Source organism: Nicotiana sylvestris, chromosome 11 (genome assembly GCF_000393655.2).
Source record: "Nicotiana sylvestris chromosome 11, ASM39365v2, whole genome shotgun sequence".
NCBI classification, from domain to species: Eukaryota; Viridiplantae; Streptophyta; class Magnoliopsida; order Solanales; family Solanaceae; genus Nicotiana; species Nicotiana sylvestris.
The window spans coordinates 4,945,555-4,957,442 of record NC_091067.1 but is presented as its reverse complement, the minus strand read 5'-3'; the positions used below and the strand labels follow the sequence as shown (position 1 = coordinate 4,957,442).

At 37.2% G+C, this 11,888-nt stretch overlaps 1 protein-coding gene across 1 annotated transcript; it reads right to left on the bottom strand.

Moving 5' to 3' along the window:
• Positions 1–7,762: 7,762 nt before the first annotated feature.
• Positions 7,763–8,302, bottom strand: LOC138880682 (uncharacterized). The gene has a single exon (XM_070160857.1). It carries the CDS (start codon positions 8,300–8,302, stop codon positions 7,763–7,765), a length of 540 nt encoding a protein of 179 aa, XP_070016958.1.
• Positions 8,303–11,888: the final 3,586 nt, after the last annotated feature.

The following is an 11,888-nucleotide window of genomic DNA, read 5'->3' as shown; positions in this document are numbered from 1 at the left end:
ATGGAGAAGCGATGAGTACTGTTCATTAGGTTATTTTTTATGGGCCCGCAAAATTTTGGGAGATTTGGGCCAGTCGCTCGAATTCATACAGATGGCGTGCATTATAGCACGCGAAAATCTGGGAATCATCCCGAATTCCTATTTTATGGCCCTACAATGCCAAAATACGATGAACGGTCATGGTGAACTGATGAGTATTATTCACTAGTTAATTTTTTAAAGGCCCAAAAAAACTTAGGAGATTCGAGGTCGGTCGCCTAAATTCATGTAGACGGTGTAGATTATAGAATGCGAAAATCTAGGAATCGTCCTGAATTCCTAATTTATGACCCTAAAACGCCAAAAACGAGGAACATTCATGGCGAAATGATGACTATTGTTAAATAGGTCATTTATTTTTTGCCCAAAATTTTCGGAGATTCAGAGCCAGTCACAGTAGTTCATGCATATGGCGTGGACTAAAGCATACAAAAATCTAGGAATCGTCTTAAATTCCTATTTTAAGGCCCTAAAATGCCAAAAAATGAGGACGGTCATGGTGAAGCGATAACTATTGTTCATTAGGTTACTTTTATGGGCCCGCAAAATTTTAGGAGATTCAGAGTCGGTCATCCGAATTCATGCTGATAGCATGGACTATAGCACACAAAGATCTAAGAATCGTCCTGAATTCCTATTTTAAGGCCCTAAAATGCCAAAAAATGAGGTACGGTTATGACGAAGCGATTATTATTGTTTATAGGTCATTTTTTATGGACCCGCAAAATTTTAGGAGATTCGAAGCCGGTCTCCCAAATTCATGCGGATGGCGTGGACTATAGCACACAAAAATTATGGAATCGTCTTGAATCCCTATTTTATAGTCTTAAAATGCCAAAAAAACAATGAACGATCATGGAGAAGCGGTGACAATTATTTATTAGATAATTTTTTATAGGACCTCAAAATTGTAGGAGATTCGAGGCCGGTCGCCCGAATTCATGTAGATGGCGTGGACTATAGCACATGAAAATCAGGGAATCGTCCTGAATTCCTGTTTTATGACCCTAAAACGTCAAAAATGAGGAACGAACATGGCGAATCAATACCTTTTGTTTATTTGGTCTCTCTTTATGGGTCTGCAATATTATCGGAGAATAGGAGCGGGTCGCACGAATTCATGCAGATGGTATGGACTGTAGCACACGGAAATCTGAAAGTTGTCTTGAATACATGTTTTATTGCGCTAAATAGCCAAAAATTAGGAATAGTCATGGCGAAGCGATGACTATTGTTCATTTAATCATTTTTATTGGCCTACAAAATTTTAGGAGATATGGAGTTGGTCGCCCGAATTCATGTAGATGGCGTGGATACGTAAATCTATGAATTGTCATGAATTCCTGTTTTATGGCCCTAAAATGCCAAAAATGAGGAACGATCATGGTGAAGCGATTATTATTAATCATTAGATCATTTTTATTGGCCCATAAAATTTTAAGAGATTTTGATTCGGCCGCCCGAATTAATGTAGATTGTCATGGACTATAAAACACGAAAAGTTTGGAATCATCCTGAATGTCTGTTTTATGGCCCTAAAATGCCCAAGAAACATGAAAAGATCATGGAGAAGTGATGATTATAGTTCATTAGGTTGTTTTTTATGTTCCCGCATAATTTTGGGACGGAGCCTGTCACTTGAATTTATGCAGATGGCATGGACTATAACACGTGAAAATCTGCCTGTTTTATGGTCCTAAAATGCCAATAGATGAGGAAAAGTCATGGAGAAGCGATAACTATTATTCATTAGGTAATTTTTTATGGGTTCGCAAAATTTTAGAAGATTCGGGATCGATCGCCCGAATTCATACAGATGTCGTGGAATATAGCACACAAAAATTTGGGAATCATCTTAAATTCCCTTTTTATGGTCCTAAAATGCCAAAAAAGAGGAACGTTCATAGTTAAACGATGAATATTGTTCATTAGGTCTTTTTTTATGGGTACGCAAAAATTTAGGAGATTCAGAGCCAGTTGCCCGAATTCATGCAAATGTCATGGACGATAACACACGAAAATCTGATAGATTTTCTAAATTCATGTTTTATGGCCCTCAAACTCCAAATAACTAAGAATGGCTACGGCGAAGCAATAACTATTATTTATTAGGTCATTTTTTTTATTGGGCCACAAAATTTTAGGAGATTCTGGGCTAGTCGCACAAATTTATGTAAATGGCCTAGACTATAGCATATGAAAACCTTGGAATCGTCCTCAATTCCTGTTTTATGGCCCTAAATGCCAAAAATATGAGGAATGGTTATGGCGAAGTGATGATTATTATTCATTTAATCATTTTGAAGATCCACAAAATTTTAGGAGATTCGGGGCCGGACGCCTGAATTTATGGCCCTAAAATGCCAAACAATGAGGAACGATCATAGCGAAGCGATGAATATTGTTCATTAGGTTATTTTTTATGGGCTAGCAAAATTTTAGGAGATTCGGAGCTGATAGCTCGAATTCATGTCGATGGTGTGGACTATAACACACAAAAATCTAGGAATATCTTGAATTCTTATTTTATGGCTCTAAAACACCTAAAAATGAGGAACGATGATTGGCGAAGAAATGACTTATTATTCATCAGGTTGTTTTTTATGGGCCCACAAAGTTGTAGGTGATTCGGAGCCGGTGGCCCGAATTCATGCATTTGGCGTGGACTATCGCACACGAAAAATCTGAGAATCGACCTGAATTCCTATTTTATGGGCCTAAAAAGCCAAAAATCGAGGAACGGTCATGGCGAAGCGATGACTATTATTCATTAGATCCTTTTTTATGGGCTCGCAAAATTATAAGAGATTCGAAGTCGGTGGCCCCATTTCATGTAGCTGGCGTAGACTGTAAGCACACAAAAATCTGGAATCATCCTGAATTCCTGTTTTATTGCCCAGATCACCAAAAAATATTTTAGGCCATTTTTGATGGACCTGTAAAATTTTATGACATTCTAAGTCGGTCTCCCGAATTCATGTAGATAACGTGGACAATAAAACACGAAAATATGAGCATCCTCCTTAATTCCTGTTTATTGTGCTAAAAAAATAAGGAACAGTCATGGCGAAGCGATGACTATTGTTCGTTAGGTCATTTTTTATGGGCCTGTAAAATTTTCGGAAATTTGGGATTGGTCGCCCGAATTCTCGTAGATGACATAGACTATGGCACACGAAAATCATAGAATCGTCATGAATTCCTATTTTATGGCCCTAAAACGACAAAAAATGAGAAACAATCATGGCGAAGCTATGTTCGTCAGGTCATTTTTTATGGGCCCGCAAAATTTTAGGAGATTCAAAGCCACTCACCTGAATTCATGTAGATATCGTGGACTATAGCACACGAAATCTTGGAACCGTCTTGAATTCCTAATTTATGACCATAAAATGCCAAAAACGAGAACCAGACATGGAGAAGTGATAACTATTGTTCATTAGGACATTTTTTATGGGCCAAAAATTTTAGGAGATCCAGAGCCAGTCACAGTAATTCATGTATATGGCGTGGACTATAGCATACGAAAATTTGAGAATCGTCTTGAATTCATATTTTAAGGCACTAAAATGCGAAAAAATGAGGATGATCATGGTGAAGCGATAACTACTATTCATTAGGTCATATTTATGGGCCAGAAAAACTTTAGGAGATTCGGAGTCGGTCGTCCAAATTAATGCCGATGGTGTTGGACTATAGCATATGAAAATCAGGGAATCATCCTAAATTCCTATTTTATGGTCCTAAAACTCCAAAAGACGAGGAACGGTCATGGCAAAACGATGGCTATTTTTTATTAGGTAATTTTTTATGGGCCCTCAAATATTAGGAGATTTGAAGTCGGACGCCCGTATTCATGCGGATGGCGTGGACTATAGCACATGCAAATCTGGGTGTCATCCTAAATTTTTGTTTTATGGTACTAAAATGCCAAAAAAATGAGGAACGATCATGGTGAAGCAATGACTGTTGTTCATTAGGTAATTTTTTTATGGTTCCGCAAAATTTTAGAAGATTCGGAGTCAGTCATCCGAATTCATGCAGATGGCATGGATTATAGCACGCGAAAAATCGAGGAATCGTCCAAAATTTCTATTTTATGGCCCCAAAATGCCAAAAAATGAGGAACGCTCATAGCGAAGAGATGCCTTATTCATTAGGTCATTTGTTATGGGCCTGCAAAATTTTAGGAGATTCGAGGCCGGTCTACCGAATTTAGGCAGATGGCATGGGCTATAGCCTACGAAAATTTGAGAATCATCCTAAATTCCTGTTTTATGGCCCTAAAATATCAAAAAGTAGGAATGATCATTACGAAGGGATGACTATTATTCACTAGGTAGGTTTTTATGGGCCCGCAATATTTTAGGATATTCGGATTCGGTCGCCCGAATTAATGCAGAGGGCTTGGATTATAGCACACGAAAATCAGGGAGTCGTCCTGAATTCCTATATATTTTATGGCCTTAAAAGACCCAAAATGAGGAATGGTCATGGCGAAGCGATAACTATATTCATTATGTCATTTTTTATCGGACTGCAATACTTTAGAAGATTCGGAGTCGGTTGCCCGAATTCATGCAAATGATACCTATAGCACACGAAAATCTATGAATCATCCTGAATTGGGGTTTTATTGCCATAAATTGCAAAAAACGAGTAATTGTCATTGCAAATCGACAACTATTGCTCATTAGGTCATTTTTATGGCCCGCAAAATTTAGGAGATTCGGGGTCGGTTGCACGCATTCATGTAGATGGCGTGGACTATGCACACGAAAATCTAGGAATAATCTTGAATTCCTGTTTTAAGGCCCTAAAACACTAAAAAATGAGGAATGATCATAGCGAAGAGATGACTATTGTTCATTAGGTTATTTTTTATGGGCCCCAAAATTATAGGAGATTCGGAGCCTGTCGCCTGAATTCATGCATATGGCGTTGACGAAACTTTGGGAATCGTCTTGAATTCATGTTTTATGGCCCTAAAATACCAAAAAACCGAGGCTATGATTATTGTTCAATAGGCCATTTTTTATAGGCCCACAAAATTTAGGAGATTCGGGGTTGGTCGCTCGAATTCAAGAAGATGGCGTGGACTATTGCGCACGAAAATCTGGGAATCGTCCTGAAGTCATGTTTTATGGCCCTAAAATGCCAAAAAACGAGAAATTGTCATGGCGAAACAATGACTACTATTCATTAGGTCGTTTTTGTATGATCACAAATTTTTAGGAGATTCGGAGTCGGTAATCTGAATTCATGCAGATGACGTAGACTATAGCAAACGAAAATCTGGGAATCGTCCTGAATTCCTATTTTATGGCCCTAAAACGTCAAAAAATGAGGAGCAATCATGGCAAAGCAATAATTATTATTTAGGGAAAAAGGCCATTATTACCCCTGTACTTTTGAAAATCATCCACGTTCGTCCCCTGTTACACTTTAGGTTCAATCTCCACCTTACTGTTAATAAAGTTTATACAATTACCCGTCCAAGTAGCAGCTGACCCCATCTCTTTTTTCCAACTCAGCTGCCAACTAAGATGCCAATTGGGACTTCCACTCACTTATTAGACCCAAACCCAATGGCCATTTAGTCCCCCATAACCCAATTTCAGTCAAATAAATTTGACACATACCCAGCGTCTTCTTCTCCCCCAAAATAAACTCCATTGCTAAAACCTTCCATCCGACTGAAATCTTCCCAAAAAATCCTCTTTATTTCATTGTCGTCGTTACTTTGGTTGTTAAATGTTGCAAGCTAGCTGTTCATTACAGATTAGGTGTCGTTGTGGCATTATAGCCAAACACTTCACTTTGTCTACTCCATATAACCCTGGAAGAAAATTCTACAAATGTTCGAGGCCCAAGATTACCATATTTTTCAGTTCTCTTCTTCTTTTTTGGTTAATAATTTATTTCAACTTTGAAAATTAAATCTTCTTTTTGATTTATATTTGACAGGCTAATTCATGTGGGTTTTGGGAATGGGAAGATGAAATCTTTTTGCGAAGTGATTAGACTAATATTAAAGATGTAACATCATCGATTGAGGAGATTAAGATGCAAAGGGACAAATTGAATGAAGAAGTAATTGCCATGAAGGCTATACACCAATATGAAGTGGATAAAGTTGTCAAGTTGGAAGATAAACTTGCAAAGACAAGGATGTTGCTTATGATTTCTTGGGGATTGTTTATTGGTTATTTTGTGGCCTCGATGATGAAGTGACTATTTTGCAAATTCAAAGTTGTTGATGTTGAGTTTTATATGTGTAGCCATGTTGTACTAGTATTTGTATGTTTTTTGATTATGATGTTGTAGTAGTATTTGTTGTGAAAAGGACTTTTCCTTTATTGTATACTCCATTTCCTAAACATGTTTGTTTTCTTTATAAGATATGTTTGGTTGTTCCTAAACATGTTCTTTGTTTGCTTTCTAAATAACTACACCCAAGTGCAAAATTTAAAAACAAAATAAAACAAACTACAGCAGCAAGCTGCAAATAACTGGATACAAAGCTTTAAAATTGAAACACTTACAAAATGGAAAAATGGAAAACTGGAAAACTAAATACCCTATTATCTAGATGTAAAATTGCTAACTACATAACCAGAATTCCGTCATTGAAAATGGAACTCCAACAGTCAACATTCATAACATTAATAGCATTCACCTACATTCACCAACTATCAACATTCATAAAGTGAGTTTATAAGACAGTTGGATACCATATTATAACCCCAAAAAGATGTCTAACACCTAGCTATATCATGGCATCCAACTGTCACAATTAAACAACCACAACCAAAATATAAAGTTTATTGACATGGCAGTAATTACAACACATCCAAAAATTTACAAATGTTCAATACTTGAAGCAAAGTCTCATCATTTTTGCTCCTTACTACTACCCTTTCTTGCATTCAACTTCTTCAACCTTTGCTTGTTTAACTGATTTCCAGTGATGGCAGATGTTCCCAGCCATGTTAGGCCTTTTGCTGAGAAAGTAAGCTTTGAAGGCTGACTTGCACCACTTGAATCACCAACAAATCCAATTTGCCTGGTTGCAATTGGTATATTTTGCTGCCTCAGCTGGAGTCTTGTCCTTGCTTCTGAGATGCTCTTTGGCCTTACAGTTATGTCAGGCTTAGGTTCAAAGTTAGGGATCTCAAAATCTGGATAATTGCTAGTTGGAAGTTGCCGTTGAACAGTAGGGGTTGGCATAAACACAAAGTTGTTGGACTGACTGTTTTGACTTGGATGGGGTGCTGATAAATGAAAGTCCTCTTCAGTTGGGATATCTACAGCTACTGGTAATGTAGGTTGTTCAGTAACAGGTTCATCAACCAAAGTTCTTTGCTCTTTGTTCTGCTTTCTCCTTGAATTGCCACTCATTGGTTGTTCTCTTTTAGAGTGCTATTATCAAATAGAACACAATAATATGTTAGAACAAGGCAGAAAAAACAGAACAAGGCATACTTATATTCAACAAACAAGATTACCTTGGCACAACATTTAGCATTATGTCCAGTTTCTCCACAGTTATTACATGTCATGACTTTCCTTTTTTGGATTGAGACCATTGTCCTTGCCTATTGGTTGACTCATTTGTCTCTTTTGTTCTTTTTACTTTTGGTATGCCAGCTTGCCTTACAAATTCAGGTGGGTCCATCTTCTGGGAGGGCTCTATCTTCCAGAACTTTTCTCCTCTCACAGATTATAACTTATGAGAATAAGTCTGGAGATATGTCTCTTTTGAAAGAAACCAGTGAATCTCACTCAAAGGATCTTGCTTCTTGTACAAGAGGGCACAGATTGCATGAGGATGTGGGATTCCACAAAGGTCACATGTTCTGCAAGTGCATTTTTTTGCCCCCAAATTGACAATATGCCTGTCACTACCTTCTGTCACCTCATAACCTTGGTCAGCACTGCCATTCAGATGACACTTTTGTACAATCCTCATAAATTGATTATACAAGTTTAGAGTCTTAGGACTATACTCACCTCCCCACCCCATAACTTCAGCTTCATTATCATTCAACATATTCATAACCTTGATTCTTATCTCCTCTAACATCTTTATAATTGGCTTCTGTCTAGCTTGCAGTATCCATGAATTGAAGGACTCAGTCAAGTTATTATCAACTGACGACTTCTTGCATGTAGTATCAAAGAAGGCCCTACTCCAGCAGGTAGGTGGATACCTTAACAAATCTTCAACATCAGCTTTACCATCATCATCCACTTGGCTCATACTCTTCAACTGATCTTAGAAGTCCTCCTCATAGGTACTCCAAGCTGCCCACCACAGATATTTTTCGTATTCCCCAGATCCCCATCTCTTGCACCAGTTTGCTTCTATGTGTCTAACACAAAATCTGTGGTGTGCCTCAGGAAGCACTCCTGAGATTGAGTCAATTAGCCCCTACATATATAGGAAAGAAGAAGTATGAGAATCTATATGTACATATTGGAAAAATAATAAAATAATAAAGGGAAATAGTGAAGTAACGTTTTCATACCTTTTGCATATCTGAGATGAAAGTGATTCCTTCACCCATCTTAAGGTCCAAAGACATTTGGAGAAGAGTTAAAAACCACTTCCATGTGACTTTTGTTTCTTTATCCACAATAGCCCAAGCTAATGGATAAAAGTGGTTTGACGAGTCTAGACTAACTACCATCAAGAGTTGATCCTTAACTTTCCCTTTCAAAAAAGTTTCATCCAACCCTATAAAGGGCCTCAACCCACTCTTAAACCTCATCTTTATTGCATGAAAACATATGTACATCCTTAGGAATCTTTTCTTGCCTTCAGCAAGAGCATCCTTTGATAAGTTAACTACTACATCACTTTCAGGATTACTACACTTCAATTCATTAACATATGCAACCAACTTATTATATGCATCAGTAAAACTACCTTCCAAATTCTCCAAAATCAATCTTTTTGCCCTCTTACACTTTGACTCACTAACATTTACATTAAATGTAGCCTTCAAGCTTGCCTTTATCTCTTTAACCTTAATGGTTGGATTTTCTTGTAACCCTCTCTTGAAGTATTCAGCAATGGTCTTGGAATTAACTCTATGATTCTCATATGCAGGTTCACAAGTGTGCTCAGAATGTAAATTCCTGAATTCAGCCCCACGCCCTGAAGTATTCCTAGATATGTGGCATACAAAAGGGCATCCAGCTTCACAAATGTACCTAAGCCTAGTTGGGTCACTTTTAACTTGCTCTGACCCATAACCATTTGCAAGTGCATACATATTTATAACTTTCCTAGATTCAGCAATGTCTTTGAATGTCATTGACCTATCCAACTCTTTATATTCATTTAATTTATGATTAGCGTCTCTCTTCTTTTGTTTAAAAAGTTTCTCTAGTGTATCACAGTCATAGTTAGAAGAAACAACATTTTCATTGTCATCACAACTATCAGTTTCATCACAATCCGTGGCAGCTTCAAGTTCATCAGGTTCATCATTCTCATTGTGATGGATTATATTAGGTACATTAATACTTGGCTCACAATCCTCTACAGCAAATATATTAATAACATTAAACTGTTCATTCACAAGGTCCAGTAAAGTCCTAATGCCATAATCACCTTCTATTTCATAAATTGAACCAGAAGGACCATTAACTACTAATTGTTGGACTCCTATATACCCCAAGTTAGAAATATATTCATCCACTAAATCATTGTAGGAAAGCAAGTCAGATTCAAAACCTTTCTTAATGTGCCAGAATTTTCTTGAGTATGCTATGAGTGGCTTCTTGACCCACTCTCCACCATAATGAAAGACTAAATCTAGTAGGACCATTGATAGTAAACTGCAGAATAAATTAGTACTGAGAAAATTAGGATGGGGAAAAAGAATAAGGACAGTTAAAATAAAGGCATAAAGATAATAAAATAGAATCAGCCACAAATTCAATAATGCAAGTCAACATTAAGCAGCCATGGATATGGGGACCATACATTAAAGTATTATATGGAATAAAGTGTGCCAGCCTCACCCTTCAATATTAAAATTCTGATTCACTTCTTTTCTACAAAAAAAAAAAAAAATTGGGACCACAAAATATTATAATCGAAACCCTAAACCACCAAAAGGCTTCCAATACCAGATGAGGCACATGCAAACAAAAAGAGTAAAGAAAGGGTTTATTACTGTAAAACTACATGCAAGTGAATACAAAAGCAAAGCACACACTACCCAGCTTGAAATTATCGTCAAATATAGGAGAAGTGAAAACCATAACCAACAAAGAATTATTCAGTAAACCATAACTTCAATAAATACAAAATCAGAAAAAATTAGAAACCCTATGACAACTACAAACACCTATCAACTTCAAATAATCGAAAAAGAAAAGGGTTTATGGAAACCTAACCAACAAAGAACAAATCTGAAAGGGGTTCGGAAAACTTTCTTCGGAATTTTTTTTGGGATAACTCAAGATAAGAGATTAAACTAACAAAAAAATCAATTTTGGGAGAAAATTTTCTTACCTTGCTTGAAATCGCCACTGGAAGCAAGGATCCTGACCGGTGTTGATTCTCTTTTTTTCTTTGAAGTACCAGAAGATTCGAGCAAATAAGTGAATAAGGTTTTGATTTTCAGACGGGTTTAATCTATTTATTTGATGGGTTTTCGGTTACGGGTTACTGGTCAGTAAGATTTGGGAGTAGGTTTGGGTTTGGATCTAATAAGTGAGTGGAAGTCCCAATTGGCAGCTTAGTTGGCAGCTGAGTTGGAAAAAAGAAATGGGGTCAGCTGCCACTTGGACGGGCATTAGGGTTAGGGGTAATTGTATAGACTTTATTAACGGTAAGTTGGAGATTGAACCTAAAGTGTAACGGGGGACGAACGTGGATGATTTTGAAAAGTACAGGGGTAATATTGGCCTTTTTCCCTATTATTTATTAGGTCATTGTTTATGGGCCCGCAAAATTTAGGAGATTCGGAGTCGGTCGCCCAAATTCATGCAGTTGGCGTGGACTATATCACACAAAAATCTGGGAATCGTCATGAATTTCTTTTTTTGGCCCTAAAATGTCAAAAAATAAGGAACAATCATGCAAAACGATGACTGTTGTTCATTAGGTCTTTTTTATGGACCCATAAAATTTTAGAAAATTCGAGACTGATCCCTGAATTTGTGTAGATTGTGTGAACTATAGCACACAAAAATTTGAATTCATGTTTTATGGCCCTAAAATGTCAAAAAATGATGAACGGCGATGGCGAAGCGATGACGATTGTTCATTAAGTCGTTTTTAATGGACCCATAATTTTAGGAGATTTGGAGCCAATCGCTTGAATTCATGGAGATGGTGTGGGCGAAAATCTGGGAATCGTCCTAAATTCCTATTTTATTACCCTAAAATGCCAAATAACAAGGAACAATCATGGTAAACTGATGACTATTGTTCATTAGATCGTTTTTTGTGGGCCCGCAAAATTTTAGGAGAGCGTCCTGAATTCCTATTTTATGGCTCTAAAATGCCTAAAACAAGGAACAATGACTATTGTTTATTAGATTGTTTTTGATGGGCCCACAAAATTTTTGGCGTTTCGGAACGCGTCGCTCAAATTCATGAGATGGCGTGGACATTAGCACACGAAAAATTGGAAAGCGTCGTCAATTCCTGTTTTATAGACCTAAAATGCCAAAAAATGAGAAACGGTCCTGGCGAATCAATAAGTGTTCATTAGGACATTTTTAACGGGCTCATAAAATTTGAGGCGATTTAGAGCTACGAGTTGATGAAGATGGTGTGGATATTAGCACTCGGAAAAATAAAAATCGTGTTGAATTCTTATTCT

Coding starts and splice junctions, on each gene's coding strand:
- LOC138880682 (XM_070160857.1), bottom strand. CDS start 8,302: ATGAGCCAAGTGGATGATGATGGTAAAGCTGATGTTGAAGATTTGTTA.